This window comes from Pseudophryne corroboree, chromosome 10 (genome assembly GCF_028390025.1).
Source record: "Pseudophryne corroboree isolate aPseCor3 chromosome 10, aPseCor3.hap2, whole genome shotgun sequence".
NCBI classification, from domain to species: domain Eukaryota; kingdom Metazoa; phylum Chordata; class Amphibia; order Anura; family Myobatrachidae; genus Pseudophryne; species Pseudophryne corroboree.
The window spans coordinates 292136519-292162883 of record NC_086453.1 but is presented as its reverse complement, the minus strand read 5'-3'; the positions used below and the strand labels follow the sequence as shown (position 1 = coordinate 292162883).

The 26365-nt window shown below is 44.9% G+C and overlaps 1 protein-coding gene and 1 pseudogene across 4 annotated transcripts in view; both read left to right on the top strand.

Annotated features, from left to right (window-relative positions):
* PER3 (period circadian regulator 3) overlaps positions 1-21876 on the top strand; it is a 75071-nt gene extending 53195 nt beyond the window's left edge. For all 4 annotated transcript variants that reach the window (XM_063943379.1, XM_063943376.1, XM_063943377.1 and 1 more), the window contains 6 exons: positions 840-1097; positions 2781-3529; positions 4282-4474; positions 6196-6373; positions 20074-20224; positions 21249-21876. In XM_063943379.1, the coding sequence (XP_063799449.1) occupies positions 840-1097; positions 2781-3529; positions 4282-4474; positions 6196-6373; positions 20074-20224; positions 21249-21416 (1697 nt within the window). In that variant the 3' untranslated portion in view covers positions 21417-21876. The remainder of the gene's footprint in view (positions 1-839; positions 1098-2780; positions 3530-4281; positions 4475-6195; positions 6374-20073; positions 20225-21248) is intronic.
* Positions 8618-8727, top strand: LOC134967962 (U5 spliceosomal RNA; annotated as a pseudogene).
* Positions 21877-26365: the final 4489 nt, after the last annotated feature.

Sequence of the window (26365 nt, the reverse complement as noted above, 5' to 3'; positions counted from 1 at the left end):
CCTAGTTGAATATATGAGAATGCCCGCTGGCAAAAAGCCTTCTGGATGTAAGGGAAACCTCATCCAACAAAACTCAATCCTTCAGGGTAGTTGTAAACCGTAATTGGTTAACAACAATTATGACTCAAGATATTAGATTTTTACGTTAGTAAAATATTAATATTGGGCTAAATTCACAAGATTGATTTAACAAAATCAAGACCTGAGGTGCTCTGATATCAGCTACAAGCACGTTTCCACTTTTGAAGTCCAAAGATCATTGATTAATTATTACTATTATTTTTTTTGTATTTTTGTATTTTTCTTCCAGGCTTGCTTGCTTGCTTAAATTTTTTTTCTTCTTTCTTTTTCATTCTGGCAAAACATGCTCAAATTGTAAAACAACTTATTTACTTAGAAATTTAACTATCAAAGCCAGATTTCCCCAAATTAAATATAATTATATAACATGTGTTATATAATGCATAGTGCTTTTTGTTAGGGGTTCATACCGAATATCTTGAAATATCAATTTTGAATTTTGTAGACAACTCCTCTATGTTGTACACGTGTACAAGTTTTTATTTTCTGGGGGGGGGTTTCCCCCCCTGGATGGTTTAAAGATGTTTGCTTTTTCCTTTTTCCTTTTTTTTCTTTCTTTTTTTTTTTTTTTTTTTTCTTCGTTCAAATACCATTTTGTTTGTCTATTTGTACAGGATGATAACTGTCTAGATGTAGTCTGTTTTCTGGTTAATTTTAGTTTTTTTTTTTTTTTTTTTTACTGTATTTAAAGAAATTTCTTTAAAAAAATAAAATAATACATTTTGACAAATAACTTCTGTTACTTCCCATATGTTCAGAGATCACAGCGATAGAAGATGCTACAGGTGGTAGTGAACAGATTGAGATGAGGTCCTCTCAGGCAGCCAGTTCCATTGTAGCTCCAGAGGAATTAAGACTAGTCGGATTAACAAAGGAGGTTCTATCTGCTCATACCCAAAAAGAGGAGCAGAATTATGTGTATCGGTTCCGGCAGAGGATCTTGCAGTCTCCTTACAGTAGCTACCTCCAGCAAGACAGTCGCAGTAAGGCCTGCTCCCACGAACAAGATATACAAGGTAATTGTCACGTATGTTTTGTGTCTCCACCATTCTCAGAACTTTAGCAACTACTTAACTTTCAAACGTACTTCTTTTATCTTATTGCTAGTGACTTGTTCATTATTGAAGCAGGAAAATGGAAATATCCCCAAGGCGCATCAAATAAAGCAGACCTATGTATGCATAGTCACTAGATTTTCAAAATTACAATACAATATAACAAGAATATACAATAATAGGCACATAATGTCCCACAAAATAAGTAAGTCAAGATGAAGATGACCAACCAATTTCACTTGTACTGTAATTGTTCTTCATCGCTCTATGTATGTAAAAGAAAAATGTGTGTGATAGTAGGAAAGGAATGGTGGTAATCAGCTCCCAAGAAGGGTATGGCATGTTGAATGAATAAGTTGACGCAATGTAATCCCCCAAGTTTCAATTTCTACAAAGCAAATATTCAGAGATCCATAGCCGGTTCTTTGTGTGGTCCTTAACATCACACCCCTTGATATTCCAGGTTCCAATATTCATTTGTAATAAATAAGGACATGGAAGCCCTTTCATGCACTATTAGATCTTACCCTTATGTGGCAGAACTCAAAATTGGTGAGGTAGAATATAAATTGGCATTATTCGCGGATGACCTCTTGGCGATTTCTGTCCAAATCTGACATCTCGGTCCTTAATCTGTTGAGTGAATTCTGGAAACTCAGCTCCATATCTAACTTTTAGGTAAACTATTCTGAATCCATTGCCGTAAACCTGACTGCATCATCGCACTCATTTGATACGTTAAAGAGGTTGTTTGCTTTCTCTGGGCACAACTCTAGCCTTGAGCATCTTGGGGTCATTGTCAGTAGAGACTTCTCCCAACTGTTTGTGGATAATGTTACACCTTTACTTCAAACAATATAGAATGAGCTCCATAGTAAGTTCGTCAATTTTTTCTTGGCTGACCAGGGTTAGTATCGTGAACATGTAACATTCTCTAGAGTTTTAGATCTGCTGAAGTGTCCACTTGCCTTTCGTACCCCTAAACAGTGGTTTTGAGATTTGCATTAATTGGTGAGGGACTTTGGGGGGGGGGATTGGAAACCTGGTCTCAAGCACGTCATACTATTTAGACTCAAACATATGGGGGACTTCACATTCCAAACTTCCCCACATATTATGACGCGATAATGCTTGGTCGGATTGTGGACTGGACGAGGCCTGGGGATGGTAGGCAGTGGGTACAGCTTGGAGAGCCATTCTGTCCCTTCTGCTCTTTCATTATTCCTGTGGAGATTCAGGGTGCCCACAATACCAAACCCTGCAATGGATCCTACTTTGACTAGGTAGAATAAATTGAGGAGACGCCCCTGGATTTCTTCTTTATTCTCTAACCTTTCGCTCTGCTTTTTGGCAAACCAGACTGTATTGGAGCAATATTGGTTCACTTACCGACACACTGCAGACCTACTGTGCACATGGGTTCCACATCAAAACCAAAATAAATATAATCATTTAAATTGTGATTGGTGTCATGTTGATTTATAGACTATTCTGTTGTTTATAGACTTTATACTATATTTAAATGCATATAACAAAAATGTGATTGCGTCCCTTTTAAAGGAATGTTAAATATTCATAAACTCATTTAATGTTTTTAGAACTGGGAGCTTCCACAGCATTTCACCTATGGTTTTATTTCCACAGGTGAACATTCTTCTCAGCAAACTACACCTGCTGCTTGGAAAAAGGGTAAAAAGCATGGAAAACACAAGAGGCAGAAACCCATGGAGTCATCGGACAGTAATGGTTCTCACCCAAATTTACCACCACGACCAAGAAGACAGGGGCCTATTCCACAGTCTTGGCCACCATCCGAAGTATCTCATCCAAGCCCCTCACACATGGCCTTTGCTCCCCCTATGATGATCCCTATTCAACCTGCCTATACCATGCCTGGGTTTCCACTTCCACACATGACTCCCACCGTGGCAGGAGACTGCAACACCTCTTCCATAGCTCCGGAGTCTGTACCTCAATCAAACCTTTCCTACAACATGCAGCCATTCCCAGCTTTTCCATCTCCGTACATGGGTCCTCTCATGGCTGTTCTCCTACCCAACTATAACATGTATCCACCAATGACCCAACAGATACCTCAGCCTTTTTTCCCTTCTCAATACCCCTGTCCACCTTCTTACCCGTACACTGGAATGCCCAGCGCTCCCCAAAATGTGCCCTCACAAATTCCTACAGACTTTGTGGACCCAGCGTCTCGAGCATCTTCCCCCATGTCGGCAGAGGGACATCACGATGTACAAAGCGAAGATCCACATCTTTTCAGCAACTCGAGAAGCAGCTCTCCATTACAGCTAGTTCTTCTTCAAGAGGAGTTACCAAAATCAGTAGATCCTCTGGAAGGAACCAAGATAGAAAGCCAAGTAGACATCAAATGTGTAAGCATCACTGTGGAATTTGGGATTGTTTTGGGGACACATTGCACTCTTCACTTCACCATACACAAAAATCCTTCAGCGCCTTAGTCATGTCTGCTCCATTTTTAAAATGCAATACATTGGTGACGCTCAGGGACTCTATGGGGGTTATTTTGACCTGATTGCACGCTAGGATTTTTTTCTGCGATCAGGTCAGAACTGCACATGCACAGCAATGCGCAAGCACGTCGTATGGGTACAAAGCGGATCGTTGCTGAGCGATGGATTTTACTAAAAATCCATTCGCACAGCCGATCGCAAGGAGATTGACAGGAAGAGGGTGTTTGTGGGTGTCAACTGACCGTTTTCTGGTAGTGGTTGGAAAAACACAGGCGTGTCCAAGCAGGGTGTCTGACGTCAAGTTCCGGGCAAGAGCAGGCTGAAGTGATCGCAGCGGCTGAGTAAGTTCTGAGCTACTCAGAAACTGCACAAAATTTTTTTGTAGTGCTCGGCTGCACATGAGATCGCACACTTGCAAAGCAAAAATACACTTCCCTATAGGCGGCGACTGTCTGTTCGCAGCGCTGCAAAAAATAGCTAGCGAGCGATCAACTCGGAATGAACCCCTATATACAGTAGTTCGCAGAGTCCTTTAGGGGCAGGCTTTTTGCATATGGCATCAAAGTTTCTATGTCTGATAGTGTATGTTAATGAGCCCAAATGACATTGGCTTACTATATAGGATGAAATCACACAATTGTCTCTTCTTCCAGGTGGACCAAGCTGAGGACAGTGGGAACAACGATAGTCACTCTGCCTCTAGTGAACTTTTTGACCTCTTGCTGCAAGAGGATTCCCAGTCTGGTACTGGGTCAGCAGCCTCGGCAAGTGGATCAGCAAATTCCAGCTCCTTAAGGTCTGGCTCTAACGGTTCTACCTCAAACGGGACTTCAGGAAGTGGCATAGGTATGACAGGCTTGAAAGTTTCATGTTGACCTAAATAAGTAACGTAGCTTTTGTAAGTATCCGTTATCTTAGTCTAACAGTGCTCAAACAATGGACCCAACAACACGCTAACTTGTGATGCATTGAACTGTATACCAGACTGTTAGGTATCAGTGAATAACTGAATAAAGAACGTACGTTCTAGGTGTCTTCAGGGCTGGACAGTTTGCCTTAGTTACAATGACCACATAGTGATTTTGTGGGTAAGTAACACTGGGACTAGGCCAGTGGTTCTCAAACTTTTTTTGAGTCACAGCGCCCTAGAGTATCAGAATTTTGTCACGGCACCCCCAGGCCAAACGGTTCTTATCGAGAAATCTAAAATTAAGTAAATTGGGTTTATATGTCAGCCACTGGTTTTGTCTATTACATTGACTGTAAATAATTTGAATTGGTCTTTGACCAACAACCCAGGGCACTCCTGCAAGTACCCCAATGCATCTCAGGGTGCCTAGGCACACATTTTGAGAACCACTGGACTAGGCTATTGTTTCTGTGTCTGTTTCAGTCCCTCTATTAGTACTAAAACGATCCAGTCTTTTTTTAAATAAGAAATAGAATGCCCTCCTTTTTTTTTTTTTTTTTTTGTATAGATTTCCATTTCTAACCATTGTTTGGGTATTTTTCTAAAGATAATATTTGTAATATATTTTACAGGTAACTTGTGTGTGTGCTTTCCATTCTGTTGCCAAGAGTGACCATGACATTTTATATGCGTATATCTTTTGTTTGGTTTGTATTCACATGAAGAATAATATCCAGACAATAGTAGGAAACTGCAGACCACCCCCTGCGTGGTATAAGGCATTAGCTATTCTGGTTCCGTCATTCTCCCAACGGTCACTCTGTTGCATTGTAGCTGCCTGTTGCATTGTTAGAGTTTGTCTTTAAACGAAGAGCTGCACATGCTTTTACCATTCATCTGCCTTTAGCTTAGTGGATTAGGCTTGTTGTAGATGCAAGTGAGGCTTGTTGCAAGTAGTTAAAAATATTAAAAAAACTTCACCCTCTTGGCTACCCACCTTCAGCAGTTTTTGCTTTTTATCCACTGTGTTTCCCTTGGAGTATCTGAGTTAGAGGTGTAAGGAAAAAATAATTATTTTTATATATATATATATATATATATATATATATATATATATATATATATATATATATATATATATATATATATATATATATTAATATATATTATATTATATTATATTTCTTTACACCGCATATATCTCAGCGCTCTCTTGTAACACCTTATCATGGCTAGGTGCCCCCTGTGTTCAGTTCATGCGGAGTAGCAGTGTCAGTGTGCCATGTGAGAATGATAGGGTGATGGCATGCAAAGACAGGGACCTTCAGGTGTAGGCCTGTCCGTTCTGGTTATTGGCGCAAAAGTGGGTGAGCACCATTACAATCTGGAATACAGTATTAAGTGTGAGCAAACTGCTGAAGGGAGCTGGCCAGGAGACTGAAATAGGGATCATTGTTCTGTATAAGAATCAACGTCTGATAAGCACGGTTGACGGAATATAGTCATTGTCTAGTAAACATTGTGTCTGTATCGCTTCTCATCTGAAGTTCTAGCCCGGAATAGCAATGACCTGTGTACCTGTTGTTCAGTAAAATAGTTCCGGTTTATCTATTACATGTTTTCATTTTGTTCTTATTCTGTCTATTAACACTTTAAGGGAGTAGTAACAGCAGCAACTATTTTGCTAGCAAATCCTCTGATACCTCCAAGAAGGGGCACAAACGTCAGGAGGTTGTGGAATCAGACTCTTTTCCCAAAGCTGCTGGAGACTCTATATGGACAATGATAGAGCGAACGCCTACTCCTATTATGATGACCTATCAGGTCCCTGAGAGGTAAGAATTGGGTATGGCACCCGTTACTGAGACCATTAATAAAACTGCCCCTACAAAAAAGCCCTACTACATATATGTACCCTTGGTAAAAGTAATACAGTTGGAAGGAAAATAGCTTTATATTGCACCTTGACCTGAAAAGAAAATTCTAAAAATGTTTTATTTTTAATCTTTTATTAACCTACAATTGCTAAAAATGGACAGATATTTTATTCTATAATACTTTCATTCACAGTATTAAAGCTGGGTACACACTGGAGCAACGGCTCATCAAATATAGCACCCGTCACTAGCGACCATGATAGCGCGATATAGTTACAAAACTGCAAATCGGTGCAACATCACTCCAGTGTGTACCTAGCTTAACACTTTCATGCATAGTGGACAACTGTTTGTCATTTCTTTATCATCCACTAGGGGGCACTGGAGTACTCTTGGGATATGGACGGGCGTGGCCGAACAAAGGCACTGAATATTTAAATTTAGGACTCTCCCCCTCCTCCATATCCCCGAGTACCTCAGTGTACTCTCTCAGTGTTTTTTCGGTGCTCACAGCACGAACATCGGCTTGTGGTATAACCACACTTGGATTTTAATTTTTATTTTTACACTTGGCACATCCCTTCCCAGTCTCTGGAAAAACATGGGTCCGGGATAGTGCCGCTGCACGGGCAGCGAATGGCGTGTCGGTCCTCACAAAGAGCACCCTCACAGCCACAGACAGCATGGCGTGTCGGTCCTCACAAAGAGCACCCTCACAGCCACAGACAGCCCACTGCTCCTACAAGCAGCCAGGACTAGAGAGCTGGACGGAGCTTGCACAGAAGAAGCCCGTCGCAGCCATAGATCACTGGGAAGCTGACTGGAAGCTGGACGGAGCTTACACATAGAAGCCCCGTCGCAGCCAGGACTACAGAGCTGAACGGAGCTTACACAGAAGAAGCCCCGTCACAGCCAGACATGATCATAAAGGTAGGCTGGGGAAACGGGGCGGTCAGCGCAGGCTGCCGCCCCGCTATGTAGGGGTTAATGCCTCGCGCTCATACTGAGCTCCGTCCGGCTGCACAGCAGGGGGAGCTCATACGCGCTATGCCCAGCCGCTATGAAAATCACAGGGTCTGACACTGGACGGAGCTTACAGAAAGCCCCGTCACAGCCAGGATGAAAGCCCGTCACAAGCAGGACGTAGCTTACAGTAAGTGCGGCAAGGTATGGTGGGGTGTCAGGGCGGTCAGCTCACGCTGCCGCCCTGCTGTGTGGGTGTTTGCACCGCTGAAGCCGCCATTGATATGCCCCGCTGAACTACGCTAGAGATCAGAGCGGCCGCACGTCACTCAGAGACGCCGGCCGCTCTCCCAGCGCTGATTACCCGGCACAGGCGCCGCCCGAGCCAGCCACTCTACCCGCTTTCTAAGACAGAGCGGCCGCACGTCACTCACAGACGCCGGCCGCTCTTCCTGCGCTAACACCGCACGCCGCTGATATGATGTATGAAGGCGCCGGCCGCTCTTCCGGACGGCTCCCCAGCGCTAGACACAGCGCTCCCCTGCTCTCCCGTCCGCTGCAGGTAACATGGGGAGACTACCTCACAAGCAGCGCAGCTGCAGGGGGGGTGAGGGGGAGTATGCCCATAGCAACAGCACCATATAGCAAGGCTGCATGGGTTAATAATAGGCTGGTCAGCTTTTTAAACAGTAAGGAATAGGCTATCAATGTCATAACATATTGCATTTTTTAACCATGTTTCCTGGTATTTTCTGTTAAGGCTGCAATATAAGGCTGCAGGCAGTGTTCATATTAATGGAAGGCTAACTAAATGCAGGTATTTTACTGTATCCTAGACCTGTGTTATCACTGTATAATAGGCTATTAAGCCTATATTAACTGTATAATAGGCTATTAAGCCTATATTAACACTGCAGCAGGTAATCTGTACTGTGATTTTCTGTGAAAGCATGGCATTAGGGCCATTTTAATCATTGCTGTTTTTCCAGCTTATAATTCCAGAACATTCCGGCCATACACCTCTACTCCACAAGGAGGCGCAGGGGTGTTAGTGGGAATTTTTTGGTTCAGGTTTCACATAAGTTAGCCATGTAATTCCTGCCCGCCATGTAATCTGTATTTCTACATAATTCTAGAACATTCCTGCCCTACATCTCTAAGCCACCAGAGGCGCAGGGGAGTTAGTAGGAATTTGGTTCGGGTTTCATATGCCCATGTGAACTGCTTTTCACATAAAGAATACTTTGGTTTCTCTTCATATCGAATAAATCTTTCGTTTTTTTTACTAAAGATTTCCGTAGAGAGAAACAAGCATGAGTTTCATATGAATATGCTGTTCAGCAATAACATATATATATATATATATATATATATATATATATATATATATATATATATATATATATATATATATATATATATATATATATATATATATGACACAAAGTCGTGCAAGTGTCTGTCTGTTGCATATTATGGTGTCTGTCTACATAGCGAGTAAGGCTCTAGTGCAGACTAAAATTAATTTTACAGAATCCTATGTTAACATTGGCAATTCAAATTAAAAGAGCGGTAACATCGGAGTCTCGGAATGACTCCGCCAGCTCTAACAAAAGACAGTCTTTCCAAAGGGCCAATTTCCCTTTGGGTACCAGAGTGTTTATTTCACTGGTCTTATAATATTAATGCACGATTCTATGTCAAATCTCACACCGATAACTACGAGTGAGAAGGGTACATTAGTCCAGCACTCAGATAGTGCGGGGTTTTTGACAACCATACATAATCGTTTCCAAAAGGACGCGATCCGCATTGCTAGATGCGTTTCTGTCAAACATTATAAAAACCCAGGATACATTTGGGTCACTAGAATTTATGTATGAAACAATGACGATCACGGTTAAAAGAAGCTGCAGAGTATATCTGTAAAGCTTCTGCTAACGCCGGTTACTTTCATTGTCGCTAGTTAAGCGCGACAAGGCCAGAGCTTGTTTGCTCCTAAATTTGATATATTTATCCCTTTATGATATTCAGCCATTACCGCATACAGTATACTTGTAACGGCGTTTTATCCCTTTATAAGAAACAGTCACGCCTTGTAACGACAGGACGTTACAGTCAGCAAGCCAGTGGTTTGATGACCTCTTTTACAATTGGGGAAGCGCGTCTTTACATGTTACATTTGCGAGGTTTCATGACTTCAACTCATGAATGTCTCAGCTATTTACAGCTTAAAGGACAAAACTGCCTCTGTCGAACGGTTTGGCAGGTTGCCATTTAGTCTTTGCTGGTTTATAAACCAGGCAGTAGTACTCCAACAGAGTCAGAGTTACTTATTCCCCTCTGTTTGAGCAAAACCAAACAGCTCCGTCGCAATATCAATCAGCAAGTCACTTACTACAGTTAGGAAATGGAATTTTTGCGGTTAGTATTTGCTTATTGGAGCCACAAAATTGCATAATTGCATTTAATCTTCACAATGCGTACTTACCCATTCCGGTTTGTTCATCACAGGTTCTAGCGTTTGCAAATCGCCACAACCATTAACCATTTCAGGTCTACCGTTGCTTATCGACTCGGGTATTTACCAAAGTGATGTTGGGATGATAGCTCATCTCACATAAAAACTCTGTCTCAACAGAGTTTCTCTATCTTAGATGATTTGCTCATAAGAATTTTGTCTCAACAAAGTTCCTCTAACTTGTGCTACTAAGGTATACTGCGGTAGCAGATCAAGTTCGACACTAAATGATGTCAATTCCTAGGTAAGATTATAATTTTACCTACTACACCAGCAAGAACAAATGTACATCTAGTAATTAGTGCAAAACACGCACACTAGCGGTACATTGGTGTATTCACCTATTAAGAATAAAGATGTGTGTTCAATTTAGTTCGCCACCCTTCACTCGCGTTTCCCACAGAGGTACAAGGGTGCATATACTCTGGACGAGAGTCGCAGAGGGTCAGGATTTGTAGTTAAAATCAGCGACAAAGGTTCTAAAACGGATCACGACAGATTGCTGTCGATAAATGTCCTAGAACTCCGTGCATTTTACAATGCAATACATGATTCGTTTTCAGTCTAACCAGGGGCAGTCAGACAAGGCAACGGCAGTTGCATACACAACAACCAGGGAGAACCAAGAATCCGCATGGCAATGCGGCAGGTAACTCAAATCCTCAATGGCTCAGAACACCATTATGTGAAAATGTCAAGAGATCATTCAGTGAGTGGACATCTGTTAGACAGATGATCACAACCGTCAGAATTTGGATCCTGAAAACTGGACATTAAATCCAGAGGTGTTTCATATGCGAGTCCACAGAAGGGGGTTACCCTCAAGTATACATGATGGCATCTCGCCACAATTACAAAAGCTCAGTATGTGTACAAAACAACAGATCACAAGGGCAGTGGCGGTGGAGTCTCTCACATTCATGTGGTCATTCAGCATCGTGTATCTGGCTCCGCCACGCTGCTCTCTCCGTTGCCAAAACGGATCATAAAACAGTTCGTCAGTCATACTGGTGGTATCTCATGGGTTTCGGAGAAGTTTGCTTCTCGAATTTCCAAGGAATACTGGCACACGATCTTGGCCCGCTCATAATACGTCCAACCTGTTACATCAGGGAACGTTCTTTTACCCATAGTTACCTATGTACCTATGTACCGCAGCTGCGGTTGACGGGGTGAGGGTTCAGACCACCCTCTTAAGAAATAGAGCATTACAGTATCGGTTATACCAACCCTGTTACAAGTTAGTAAGCCGCTTAAGGCAGCTCATTATTACAAAATTTCGTGTGCTTACATAGCTTGTAAACCTCGGAGGTTTCCAACATCATCCTTCAGGTTACCCGTATTCTGTTAAACGGGGTGGGATGGAAAACTGTGTTGATCTGCACTAAGAGTGCAGGTATCTGTGTGGTAAACTTATTTTCAAAGACGTTTGCCTCTATTTGCGTCTGTACACCTCTTTCTACAAGGTGTCATCAAAGTTCAGACTCTATTTATCCCACCTACGGCGCCAGACGACTTGAGGTTGGGTTCAGATGTCTTACAGTTTTCATATTTTGAACCCTTACAACAAATGGGAATTAAGTTTCTCACTTTGGAAAACATTTTTCTTCTAGCCTTGGCTTCGGCAAGGGTTTTGGTTTCATAATTGGGGTGCCTTGTATTCCAAGCCACCGTATTTGAGTTTTCTCATGACAAAGCAGAGTTTCGGACGAATTCCGCTTTCGTATCCTTCACATCAATATACCAATAGTGGTTCCTGTGTGGACAGCACATTCTAGAATTCTGAATGTGGTACACGCATTACGCGTTTATATATGTCCCGAACGTCTACAGTACGTGATATGAATACGTTGTTTGTTCTCTATGATACTACCAACTGGGGTTAGCCAGTTTCTCAGCAGACATTATCCAGTTGGATAATAATAATGACTACAAGTCAGGCTTACTTTAAGGCTAAGTTACAATCGCCTACGTCAGTAATAGCTCATCCCACAGGTTCTGTGGGAATGTCAGACCCAGCGGGTCGTGGAGCGTCTACGACGCGGCTACATAGCCTTTAGTGCACCACGTTTGTGCACGTTTACACGTTATGAATGGTGGCGCCATCAGCATCTAGCTTTGGGCTGCCTACTGTTACAAGTATCAAACAGCTCTCCCGCCCACGAGGGAAGCTTTGGTACGTCCCAAGAGTACTCCAGTGACCCCTAGTGGATGATAAAGAAAATAGGATTTTGGTACTTACCAGGTAAATCCTTTTCTTTGAATCCATAGGGGGCACTGGACGCCCACCCAGAGCAGTTTTACCTGGGTTGTTTTAAGCTCAAGGGAGCTTAGGGTAACAAGTTTTACTTGATTGATATTAAGCTCAGAGGAGCTTATGTTAACACATTTTCACCGATTGGTTCAAATTATAAAGTTCTATCGGTTATGGTGTCAACTGTTTAGTTGACAGTAAGGTTATGGGTCAACATTGTGGTTGTCCGTTATGTTATAGGTATTCTCCATTGTCAACCTCTCTATCGTTCCTGTTCGCTCAGTAAAAAACACTGAGAGAGTACACTGAGGTACTCGGGGATATGGAGGAGGGGGAGAGTCCTAAATTTAAATATTCAGTGCCTTTGTTCGGCCACGCCCGTCCATATCCCAAGAGTACTCCAGTGCCCCCTATGGATTCAAAGAAAAGGATTTACCTGGTAAGTACCAAAATCCTATTTCTCTATCGTCCTAAGTGGATGCTGGGGTTCCTGAAAGGACCATGGGGAATAGCGGCTCCGCAGGAGACAGGGCACAAAAGTAAAGCTTTTACAGGTCAGGTGGTGTGTACTGGCTCCTCCCCCTATGACCCTCCTCCAGACTCCAGTTAGATTTTTGTGCCCGGCCGAGAAGGGTGCAATTCTAGGTGGCTCTCATAAAGAGCTGCTTAGAGAGTTTAGCTTAGGTTTTTTATTTTACAGTGATTCCTGCTGGCAACAGGATCACTGCAACGAGGGACAGAGGGGAGAAGAAGTGAACTCACCTGCGTGCAGGATGGATTGGCTTCTTGGCTACTGGACATGAAGCTCCAGAGGGACGATCACAGGTACAGCCTGGATGGTCACCGGAGCCACGCCGCCGGCCCCCTCACAGATGCTGAAGCAAGAAGAGGTCCAGAATCGGCGGCTGAAGACTCCTGCAGTCTTCTTAAGGTAGCGCACAGCACTGCAGCTGTGCGCCATTTTCCTCTCAGCACACTTCACACGGCAGTCACTGAGGGTGCAGGGCGCTGGGGGGGGGCGCCCTGGGAGGCAAATGTAAACCTTTAAAAAGGCTAAAAATACCTCACATATAGCCCCAGAGGCTATATGGAGATATTTACCCCTGCCTAAATGTACTAAATAGCGGGAGACGAGCCCGCCGGAAAAGGGGCGGGGCCTATCTCCTCAGCACACGGCGCCATTTTCTGTCACAGCTCCGCTGGTCAGGAAGGCTCCCAGGTCTCTCCCCTGCACTGCACTACAGAAACAGGGTATAACAGAGAGGGGGGGCAAAATAAATGGCAATATATTAATATAGAAAAGCAGCTATAAGGGAGCACTTAATCATAAGGCTATCCCTGTCATATATAGCGCTTTTTGGTGTGTGCTGGCAGACTCTCCCTCTGTCTCCCCAAAGGGCTAGTGGGTCCTGTCTTCGTATAGAGCATTCCCTGTGTGTCTGCTGTGTGTCGGTACGTGTGTGTCGACATGTATGAGGACGTTATTGGTGTGGAGGCGGAGCAATTGCCAAATATGAGGATGTCACCTTCTAGGGGGTCGACACCAGAATGGATGCCTTATTTGTGGAATTACGGGATAGCGTCAACTCGCTTAAGCAGTCGTTTGCCGACATGAGGCGGCCGGACACTCACTTAGTGCCTGTCCAGGCGCCTCAAACACCGTCAGGGGCTGTAAAACGCCCCTTGCCTCAGTCGGTCGACACAGACCCAGACACAGGCACTGATTCCGGTAGTGAAGGTGACGAATCAACCGTATTTTCCAAAAGGGCCACACGTTATATGATTTTGGCAATAAAGGAGATGTTACATTTAGCTGATACTACAGGTACCACTAAACAGGGTATTATGTGGGGTGTGAAAAAACTACCAGTAGTTTTTACCGAATCAGAAGAATTAAATGACGTGTGTGATGAAGCGTGGGGTGCCCCGATAAAAAACTGCTAATTTCAAAGAAGTTATTGGCTTTATACCCTTTCCCGCCAGAGGTTAGGGAGCGCTGGGAAACACCTCCTAGGGTGGACAAAGCGCTAACACGCTTATCAAAACAAGTGGCGTTACCCTCTCCTGAGACGGCCGCACTTAAAGATCCATCAGATAGGAGGATGGAAAATATCCAAAAAGGTATATACACACATGCAGGTGTTATACTACGACCAGCTATTGCGACTGCCTGGATGTGCAGTGCTGGGGTAGTTTGGTCAGAGTCCCTGATCGAAAATATTGATACCCTGGACAGGGACAATATTTTACTGTCGTTAGAACAAATAAAGGATGCATTTCTTTATATGCGTGATGCACAGAGAGATATCTGCACACTGGCATCACGGGTAAGTGCTATGTCCATTTCGGCCAGAAGAGCTTTATGGACACGACAGTGGACAGGCGATGCGTAGAGGAGTTATTTGGGGTCGGTCTATCGGATTTGGTGGCCACGGCTACGGCCGGGAAATCCACCTTTCTACCTCAAGTCACTCCCCAACAGAAAAAGGCACCGACCTTTCAACCGCAGCCTTTTCGTTCCTTTAAAAATAAGAGAGCAAAGGGCTATTCATATCTGCCACGAGGCAGAGGACGAGGGAAGAGACAGCAACAGGCAGCTCCTTCCCAGGAACAGAAGCCCTCCCCGGCTTCTACAAAAGCCTCAGCATGACGCTGGGGCTTCGCAAGCGGACTCGGGGGCGGTAGGCGGTCGTCTCAAGAATTACAGCGCGCAGTGGGCTCACTCGCAGGTAAATCCCTGGATCCTGCAGATAATATCTCAGGGGTACAGGTTGAAATTAGAGACAGAGCCACCTCGCCGTTTCCTGAAGTCTGCTTTACCAACGTCCCCCTCAGAAAGGGAGACGGTTTTGGAAGCCATTCACAAGCTGTATTCTCAGCAGGTGATAGTCAAGGTACCTCTTCTACAACAAGGGAAGGGGTATTATTCCACTCTTTTTGTGGTACCGAAGCCGGATGGCTCGGTAAGGCCTATTCTAAATCTGAAGTCCTTGAACCTGTACATAAAGAAGTTAAAGTTCAAGATGGAGTCACTCAGAGCAGTGATAAGCGAACCTGGAAGAAGGGGACTTTATGGTATCCTTGGACATCAAGGATGCGTATCTCCACGTTCCAATTACCCCTCACACCAGGGGTACCTCAGGTTCGTTGTACAAAACTGTCACTATCAGTTTCAGACGCTGCCGTTTGGTTTGTCCACGGCACCTCGGGTCTTTACAAAGGTAATGGCCGAGATAATATTTCTTCTTCGAAGAAAAGGCGTATTAATTATCCCATACTTGGACGATCTCCTAATAAGGGCAAGGTCCAGAGAACAGCTAGAGATGGGTTTAGCACTATCTCAAGAGGTGCTAAAGCAGCACGGATGGATTCTGAATATTCCAAAATCCCAATTAATGCCGACAACTCGTCTGCTGTTCCTGGGGATGATTCTGGACACAGTTCAGAAAAGGTTTTTCTTCCCGAAGAAAAAGCCAAGGAGTTATCTGACCTGGTCAGGAACCTCCTAAAACCAGGAAAGGTGTCTGTACATCAATGCACAAGAGTCCTGGGAAAAAATGGTAGCTTCTTACGAAGCAATCCCTTTCGGCAGATTCCATGCAAAGGGATCTGTTGGACAAATGGTCAGGGTCGCATCTTCAGATGCACCTGCGGATAACCCTGTCGCCGAGGACAAGGGTATCCTTTCTGTGGTGGTTGCAGGAGGCTCATCTATTGGAGGGCCGCAGATTCGGCATGCAGGATTGGATCCTGGTGACCACGGGTGCCAGCCAGAGAGGCTGGGGAGCAGTCACACAGGGAAGAAATTTCCAGGGAGTGTGGTCGAGCCTGAAAAAGTCTCTTCACATAAGCATTCTGGAACTAAGAGCAATCTACAATGCTCTAAGCCAGGCGGAACCTCTGCTTCAAGGAAGACCGGTGTTGATCCAGTCGGACAACATCACGGCAGTCGCCCATGTAAACAGACAGGGCGGCACAAGAAGCAGGAGGGCAATGGCAGAAGCTGCCAGGATCCTTCGCTGGGCGGAGAATCACGTGATAGCACTGTCAGCAGTATTCATCCCGGGCGTGGACAACTGGGAAGCAGACTTCCTCAGCAGACACGACCTTCACCCGGGAGAGTGGAGACTTCATCCAGAAGTTTTCCACATGCTATTAAACCGTTGGGTAAAACCAATGGTGGACATGATGGCGTCTCGCCTCAACAAAACACTGGACAGGTATTGCGCCAGGTCAAGAGATCCGCAGGCAATAGCTGTGGACGCGCTGGTAACACCTTGGGTGTACCAGTCGGTATATGTGTTTCCTCCTCTGCCTCTCATACCAAAGGTATTGAGGATTATACGACAAAGTGGAGTAAGACTAGTGGCTCCGGATTGGCCAAGAAGGACTTGGTACCCGGAACTTCAAGAGATGGTCACGGACGATCCGTGGCCTCTACTTCTGAGAAGGGACCTGCTTCAGCAGGGTACTTGTCTTTTTCAAGACTTACCGCGGCTGCGTTTGACGGCATGGCGTTTGAATGCCAGATCCTAAAAGGAAAAGGCATTCCAGAAGAAGTCATTCCTACCTTGATAAAGGCAAGGAAGGAAGTCACCGCGAAGCTTTATCGCCGTATTTGGCGAAAATATGTTGCGTGGTGCGAGCAGCGGAGTGCTCCGATGGAGGAATTTCAACTGGGTCGTTTTCCTACATTTCCTGCAATCAGGATTGTCTATGGGTCTCAAATTGGGATCTATTAAGGTTCAAATTTCGGCCCTATCAATATTCTTCCAAAAAGAATTGGCCTCAGTCCCTGAGGTCCAGATTTTTATCACAGGAGTACTGCATATACAGCCTCCTGGGGTGCCTAAGGTGGCACCGTGGGATCTAAATGTAGTTTTAGATTTCCTCAAATCAAATTGGTTTGAACCACTAAAGAAGGTGGATTTGAAATATCTCACATGGAAAGTGACTATGTTACTGGCCCTGGCTTCGGCCGGGAGAGTATCTGAACTGGCGGCTTTGTTTTATAAAAGCCCTTATTTAATTTTCCATTCGACATAGGGCAGAGCTGCGGACGCGTCCGCATTTTCTCCCTAAGGTGGTATCAGCGTTTCACCTGAACCAGCCTATTGTAGTGCCTGCGGCTACAGACGACTTGAAGGACTCCAAGTTGTTGGACGTTGTCAGAGCCTTAAAAATATACATTTAAAGGACGGCTGGAGTCAGAAAATCTGACTCGCTGTTTATACTGTATGCACCCAACAAGTTGGGTGCACCTGCTTCTAAGCAGTCGATTGCTCGTTGGATTTGTAACAAAATTCAACTTGTACATTCTGTGGCAGGCCTGCCACAGCCTAAATCTGTTAAGGCCCATTCCGCAAGGAAGGTGGGCTCATCTTGGGCGGCTGCCCGAGGGGTCTCGGCATTACTACTCTGCCGAGCAGCTACGTGGTCAGGGGAGAACACGTTTGTAAATTTTTACAAATTTGATACCCTGGCAAAGGAGGACCTGGAGTTCTCTCATTCGGTGCTGCAGAGTCATCCGCACTCTCCCGCCCGTTTGGGAGCTTTGGTATAATCCCCATGGTCCTTTCAGGAACCCCAGCATCCACTTAGGACGATAGAGAAAATAAGAATTTACTTACCGATAATTCTATTTCTCGGAGTCCGTAGTGGATGCTGGGCGCCCATCCCAAGTGCGGATTATCTGCAATACTTGTACATAGTTATTGTTAACTAATTCGGGTTATTGTTTAGGAAGCCATCTTTCAGAGGCTCCTCTGTTATCATACTGTTAACTGGGTTTAGATCACAAGTTGTGTGGTGTGATTGGTGTGGCTGGTATGAGTCTTACCCGGGATTCAAAATCCTCCCTTATTGTGTACGCTCGTCCGGGCACAGTACCTAACTGGAGTCTGGAGGAGGGTCATAGGGGGAGGAGCCAGTACACACCACCTGACCTGTAAAAGCTTTACTTTTGTGCCCTGTCTCCTGCGGAGCCGCTATTCCCCATGGTCCTTTCAGGAACCCCAGCATCCACTACGGACTCCGAGAAATAGAATTATCGGTAAGTAAATTCTTATTTTTTGCGGTATCCTATTAGCCTCGATGCCGCTTGTCCGATCAAAACGTCTGGCTATTGCAATGTATGAACGATGGTCATTATCGCAATTAGAGGCTGAAATTGGATCCGCCATTACACTAAAACAGATTGGATTGGGGATGACTCCCCGATACCATGTGTTATCGCAGCTCCGGCAGCCCCTTATTGCGGATTATGCTTTGAGTGCCTGAGGCACCCGAAGCATATTCTCAGATTAGTGCCAGTATCAGTAGAAAACAATGTCTGCATCGGGGCTAATAGGGTAGCCCCCGGCGATCCTATTAGCAGCGGTCAAGTACCACTGCTAATAGAATACCGCCCTCTATCTCCTATAGAAACAATCTTTTTATATCACTAGTGCATTATGGCCTCTTCTTTGGATCTCTACCAAAATTAGAAGTTATGCCACCTAGTGACAGTTTTTTAATTCCTACAAAAACAATGAGGTCAAAATAAAATGGGGGTGAAAAGCACTGAGCACTTCAGAAATTTCTGTGCTATCTGTTTACTCAGACAGCAGAGCAGGTAAAATAAATAAAATCAAAGAAAGTAACATTTAGGACTTAATATGGTAGATGTTTTGATCAAATACGCAGCTCATATTTTTCATTGCTGTTGTAAAATCATGTGTCCACTTCTGTGGATGTCATGCAATACAAAGATACTGTACATACTGTGTACAAGGCTTATCCTGGCATATAGCCTAATTTAAATATATTCCTCATTTATTAGCCTTATATGCCAGTTTTGACAACTGATAGCCATTGTGTCCTTGGTGCTTCTCCATCTTTCACTCCAAATTCAGTTCGCAAGAGTGTGAGAGAGGCTAACGTTCTAGGCATGAAGCAAACTCAGAATTAGATGAGAATTTGTGTTGTAAACACTGAGGACATTTTTGTATCTCGAGGAATATATCCATAAATAGGCAAAACAAAAAAGTATTATTTTCATCTAAGAGGATTTTTTGTTTCTGGAAAAAAATGAGCAACGTGATAAAAACAAATTTGAACCATGGCAGACATTTTATTTTTCATTTTAACATTTTTATTTTTTTTTATGCAAGAAAAAAAACAAACTTTCATGGTTAAAAGACTGTTCCACAAAAGAAGGGCAATTTTTTTTATATGTTACAGATGCATGTTGCACGTTATCCACTTAAGTAGACGGTTTTATTAATTAAATGTATATGTATAATCTAATATAAACATTTTTTTTTTTTTTAAACCTTGATGACTAATAAAAATATATTAAAAAAAAATTTGAGTTAGGTTCTCATAATTCATGCATGAAAGGGTTAAAAGGCACCAGTCTTCTACAGACATCGGGGGTCCCCAATGTATTTCTCTCCCACCTGTGAGATTACTGGTTTGTGGGGAAGCGATATTGGTTTAGGTTACAGAGTAGTGCTCTGTCGGTGTACTTTGGTGATGTGCTATACCAGAGGTTCCCAAACTGTGTGCCGTGGCTCCCTGGGTTGCCTCGGGACACTTGCAGGAGTGCCATTGGTTGGTGGTCCAGGACCAATTCAAATTATTTATAGTCGGTGTAATAGGCAAAAGCAGTGCTGGTGGCTGCCAGTCATAAAATATGTGGCCAAACAGAAGCAAATCTTGGCCCTCACCACACAACTGACCCTAAGGATGACATATAAACGCAATCTACTTAATGTAATATTTCTTTCTAAATTTCTCAATAAGAAATTTTTGGCGTAGGGCTGCCGTGAAAAAAATTCTGATATTCTAGGGCGCCGTGATTCAAAAAAGTTTGGAAACCACTGTGCTATACAGTCAAGGTCTTTGACCTCACTTTTATTTTATTTTTACGTCTTACAGGGATAAAGAGGCATTATTGAAAGAAGATCTGGAAAAACTGACTGCCATGCGGAACAAGCAGCCCTGGTTTACTGAAGAGCAGAAGGAGGAGCTGGCGGAAGTGCATTCTTGGATTAGAAATCGTACAATCCCGCAAGAGATAGACACTCAAGTAAGGGAAATGAGTCACGGGTATATGCAATAATGCTTGTTATTGAAAAGGAGAATTTATTGAATTTCTACTACGGAATTTTTATTCCTAAACTGCTTCATGAGCAGAAGAAACGTCAATATGAGTTTAGTTGACTTGATCATACAGTCCACATGGTAAACGTTTGTCCTCTGGATTAAATGTCAGTCCAGATCAAGTGTTTAGTTAATTTTAACACCGTAAATACAAGGAAACTGCACATGTCGCCATTCACATTCTAACTGTACTATTCTTACTCTGTATTCCACACATGCCACCATTCTCACTGTAACTCTGTACCATTCTTACTCTGTACTCCACACGTGCTGGCATTCACTCTTACTCTGTACCGTTCTTGCTCTGTACTCCACGCATGCCGCCCCTTTACACTCTTACTCTGTACTATTCTTACTCTGTACTCCACGCATGCCATCATTCTCACTCTTACGCTGTAATCCACACATGCCACCACTCTTACTCTTACGCTGTAATCCACACATGCCACCACTCTTACTCTTACGCTGTAATCCACACGTGCCACCACTCTTACGCTGTAATCCACACGTGCCACCATTCTCACTTTAGCACTTGCACTGTAATCCACACATGTTGCCTTTCTCACTCTTATGCTGTAATCCACACATGCCGCCATTCTAACGCTGTAATCCACATGTGCCGCCATTCTCACTCTTGCGCTGTAATCCACACATGCTGCCATTCTCACTCTTGCGCTGTAATCCACACATGCTGCCATTCTCACTCTTGCACTGTAATCCACACATGCTGCCATTCTCACTGTGACCGCCCTGATCACACTATCCAAATTGTAAAGCTCAACGGAATATGCTGGCACTATATAAAAAACTTGATAAATATAGTTATCACGTTACATGTTTCAGCGCTGAAAGGCGAGATCCACTGTACACAAACGCATTTCTGTGATGTAACCTATTTAATTTTTTTGTATACTTCTAGAATCTCATGAATTTCTGTTTACACCCTACAGGGCTGTATCAGCTGTGTGAATGGCGCCATGGTGAGCTACCAACCCAAAAAGGATAAAGCGAACGATGCAGAAGGAGACTCCACCAAAGTTTCTTTTCAGCCGCCTCCATCACCACAGCAAACGCCGTGCCTGAGCAGTCTCTGCGATCTGGGAGATACAACAAACTGAGACTTAAACTTCTTTGTAAATAATTTTTTTTTTCTATAATGTTTTTATTTAAGTCCGTTTATCACCTCACCAAGGAACATGAAGCTTTGCGTTCTTCCTGGAGTCTTTACAAATCTGTGAAAGAAGCAAGTAACTATGTTTTCTTTGTTGTACGGCCGGCGTTGTGACAAGACACTCTACTGCCCACTTTGCAGCTATAATCTTATGGACACAGCTGTTACATTTCATGATGGAGGTGCACAGTCTTGTTTTGGAAAATACACCATATGTTGTCTGAACTTGAAGACCCTCCAGACGTTTTCCAGATCTCGGTCACTTATTTGTGCACTTTATGGTTTAAATTTCTCCCATCTGTAAATACCACCGACGTTTAAAAGAAGTTCTAGAAAAATGTGGTTTAAAAACATTTTGTTTTGATTTGTAAATTACTATGTTGATTAAAATGACCTTTAGAAATAAAGTTTAACTGTGTATTTTATGCCTGAAAGTGGTGGCAAACAGGCTTCCATCCAAGTGACATTGACCGTCTGTAGTCATAATGGGTTTGGTTTGAGTGACCGACGGTCTCACAATGCCAACAGCGGGATCCCAGCTATTAGACATGCGGTGGGGGGGGAGCAGCGGACTCGGTGGCGCGCTGGGGTCACCACAGGTTCTATTCCCAATCTATGGGTGTCGTGGGAATAGTCCCTGTTGGTCGGGATGCCCCGACGGTATTGTGACGCATCCCGTTATAATGAACCACCATATTTAGCATGCAGGAAATGTGCAAATGTGTTTCTCTAGCATCCATAAGGGATATTGGGGAGACTTAGTACGATGGGGTATAGACGGGATCCAACAGAGCCGATGCACTTTAAATTTCTTCACTGGGTGTGCTGGCTCCTCCCCTCTATGCCCCCTCCCACAGGCAGTTTAGAAAGAAGTTCCCTCAGGAGAAGATGCACATCTCTGGAGCTCCAGAGAATTTTCTTCAATTTCTTATGGACCTTTATTATTTTCGTTATGCTGTTTAGGCAACAGCATACCTGCACCGTGGGAATTAGGGGGGGCGATGGTCACTGGCCTTGCGAGGTGCAGAGCCGCTTCCCTTCTGCAGGACCACCGTCCTGAGAGGTTGTTTGTTCAGCAGGGCGCTGCGCCTTGGCTGTCACAATCGCAGCATGCCGCACACCCCTAACAATGCCTGAAGGTGACATCTGTGATGAGTACAAACCGGGGGCCCCGGTTCAAAGTGCGGCTGAACGTGGGCGCGGCATACGAGACCCTCCTGGGGGGGGACCCGCTAGAGCCCCCCGTGTAGACTGGCTTCAGATAGGCTTAAAACATCACACTAGTGCTAGTTTTAGCTAACAGGAGACACTGCCAGTATAAATAATCACTGTAGCTCTGGTGCCATTAGAGGGGGCGGAGCTACCTCAGAGTGGGACCAGAGGCATTTTAGCGCCTTCCTCTGCTTTAATGCAGCAGCAGCCAGCACACACAGCGCTTCCTGCCTCGCAAGACACGCTGGAAAACTGGTACAGTGTAGCAAAGGGGGAGAGCCGCTATTGTACATGATGTGTGTCCTCTACAGGACAGAAATTATTAGTGTTTACTGCAGTGGTTCTCCCTAGGGTCAGTTGTGTATTGAGGGACAAGATTTGCTTCTGTCCTGAGGCACCCCAGGGAGCCACGGCACACAGTTTGGGAACCTCTGGTTTACTGTGATATAGTTAGCTGTCCGCTTCACTGGGGCTGTGCAGCTAGGGGTGTGCTGGTGTCTCTCTCTGTGTGTCTCCTCTCACATACAGTAAGGGCAGGCTTGAAAAGGATTACTGGCTGTGTGCATGTCATTGTGCTTACTGTAAATATGGGCAAACAAGCTGTGCAGTGTATGCCACACCAGATTCTCTCCATTATCATCTGATTCTGTTTCATGTGAACAATGCAGCTAATCTCCACAGATCAGTGAAGGTGCTGGGGGAGAGGGTCCGGAGCCCTCCTGGCTAGGGTCTCTTAAAACTATGATGTATGATATGTCATCACCGCTCACTGCTAATGTTCAGAAAACTCAGCTACTACAACAAGCTGTTGCAGACTTAGCTGCTAGGGCAGATGTTACACAGCCCCCCCCCCCCCCTCCCCTTCTCATGCAGGTCCACAGAGGTGTGATTTACCTGCTCTACTCTCTGATTCAGATGGGGATGACTTGGAGCCCGTTAGTGGGGATTCCGATTCTGCTCAGGTTATTGAACCCCTAATTCTGGCTATACGGGATGTGTTAAAGCTCCCTCTAGAGGACGCTGTGTCACAGCTGTCATTTTTCTTTACACAAAACAAGCCTAATGTCACTTTCACTGAGTCTACAAAGTTAGATGACCTACTCAAGTTGGCCTGGAAAAATCCAGACAGAAAATTCCAAGTGTCAAAAAAAAGTTTTTGCGCAGTTTCCCATTTGCTCCTGAGGGTAGAAAATTTTGGGAGGAACCTCCGGTGGTTGATGTATCAGTCTCTCGACTGTCCAAAAAGGCAGTGCTGCCTGCCCGGGCTCCTTTACCATAAAGGATCCTGGGGACCGAAAAATAGAGGCTACACTCAAGTCTATTTACATGACAGCAGGTGTATCGCAAAGGCCGGTCATTGCGGGTTGCTGGATGACCCATGCCATTCATTCGTGGGCTACTCAAATTCAGGAGGGCTTCTCTGGGGCTATGCCTCTGGTCACTATGGTGACTCTTCTGAAGCACATTCAGGACACTACATGCGTCCTATGTGACTCGCTCAAGGAAATAGGCAATATTAATGCTAGGACTTCTGCCATGGCAGTGTCGGCGCGCAGGGCTTTGTGGTTGCATCAGTGGATAGCGGACACAGAGTCAAAGTGCAGTGTGGAATCCCTCCCCTTTTTCTGGGGAATGGCCCTTTGGGGTTAAGAGGGATACGTGGATTTACAAAGTCACTGTTGGGAAATCCACGTTTCTCAGTTCTGGGGCCCCGTCGTCGAGACGCTCCTACCCGGGGCTGTCTGTTCAGTCCTTTCGGTCTAACCGATTTCGATCTAGGGCCAGAGGCACCTCCAATGCGGTTAGTCACCAGGGGTAAGACAAGAAAACCTGCAAACACCGGTTCTCAGGAACAGTCCACCGGTTCTGCGTACTCTAAGGCCTTAGCATGACTGTGCCCACCCACCCCGAGGGAATCTCGAGGTGGGAGCTCGACTGCGTCACTTCAGCCGCGTCTGGGAGACTTCCTGCCAGGATACCTGGGTCAGCAATCTCATTTCTCAGGGCTATAAGCTGGAGTTCGACGGTGCTCCTCCCCAACGATTTTTCTCTTGCGTCCTAGAGGAACCTGGGGTCCATTTTAGTACCATGGGGTATAGACTGGTCCACTAGGAGCCATGGGCACTTTAAGAGATTAATAGTGTGGGCTGGCTCCTCCCTCTATGCCCCTCCTATCAGACTCAGTTAGAAAATGTGCCCGGAGGAGCCAGTCACAGCTAGGGGAGCTCTTAGGAGTTTTCTTTGTTTTGTTTTTTGCTTTAATAGAGCATTAGGTACAGGAAGGCTGCTAGTAACAGCCTTCCTGCTTCGTGGGACTTTGGGGGGGGAGCAGTAGGAACCAACTCTTGAAGTTAATTGTTCTCTATCTCCGCTGACAGGACACTGAGCTCCTGAGGGTGCTGATCGCAAGCCCACGAGGCGACCGCTCACTCCCGCAGCACGGCCGCCACCCCCTAACAGAGCCAGAAGATAGAGTGGTGAGTACAGCTCCGGCATCCCGGTTAGTGGGTCGCCGACAGGTATGGAGGCACAAGGGTGGGAGCGCAGCTCTGATAGGCTGCGCTCCATGAAGGCTCAGCAACACAGTGTAGGCACTTGGATGGGCGTCCTGGGCCAGCGCGATCACCCTAAACTGGAAAAGTCAGCTAACGGGCTAATCCTGCTGTTGGCATATAAGACCTCCCGGCCAGTATAATCAAATTGTGCAGGAAGCCGCGCGCCATTATAGGGGGCGGGGCTTCTCCGCACATCCAGCACTCACAGCGTCATTTTCTCCCTGCAGTCATAGAAAACAAGACGCTGACAGGGAGCGCTGCCCTCCACATAACTCCAGTTATCCTCTGTGGTACCAGGGTGTTATGGACGGGGAAGGGGAGCGTGTTGTTCGTACTAATTAACCTATTAAGGTTGGTTAGTCAGCGCCGGGCTATTATATAACTGATGTGTGGCTGGCTCCTTAGACTCTGTGGCTCTCTGAAGGTACTCTGGGGGAAACTATCTGACATTTTCCTGTGTGTGTAAGTGTGTATATCCCACATTACCATGTCCAAGGACTCTGTGTCCTGCGCTGCAGAATGTTTATCTTCTCCTGAGGAGTCTATTCCATGTACTCAGGACTGCAGTATGCTTTCTCAGCCTTCCGAATCCGAACCCGCATGGGAGGATTCTTTAAGGGGAATGATATCCCAGATTTCTACAAGGATGTCACATACTGAGAAAGAGATGCAGTTTTTGAGGAAATCTGTTGAGGGTTTGCAGTATTTGGCCCCCACTAATTCGTCAAAAACCCCACCTACTTACCCATAAAAGTGTACACTTGCCCAGATAATGCAAGCTGATACTGACTCTGATACAGGGGACGGTGATGGGGATATGCGGGGGGGGGGGGAATGCATCCCTTGCTAAACGGGTGCAACTAATGATTGAAGCCATTAGCGGTGTTTTGCACATTACTGAGAAGGTACCTGAGCAGGTGGAGGAATCTTATTTTACAGAAAGTAAGAAATCCTCACTTACCTTCCCGGTTTCTAAGGAGTTAAATTCTTTGTTTGAAAAATCCTTGGAAAACCCAGAGAAAAAATTCCAGATCCCGAAAAGGGTTCTCATTGCTTTCCTTTTTCCTGAGGAGGATAGATAAAAGTGGGAAAACCCCCCTATAATTGACTCTTCTGTATCTAGGTTGTC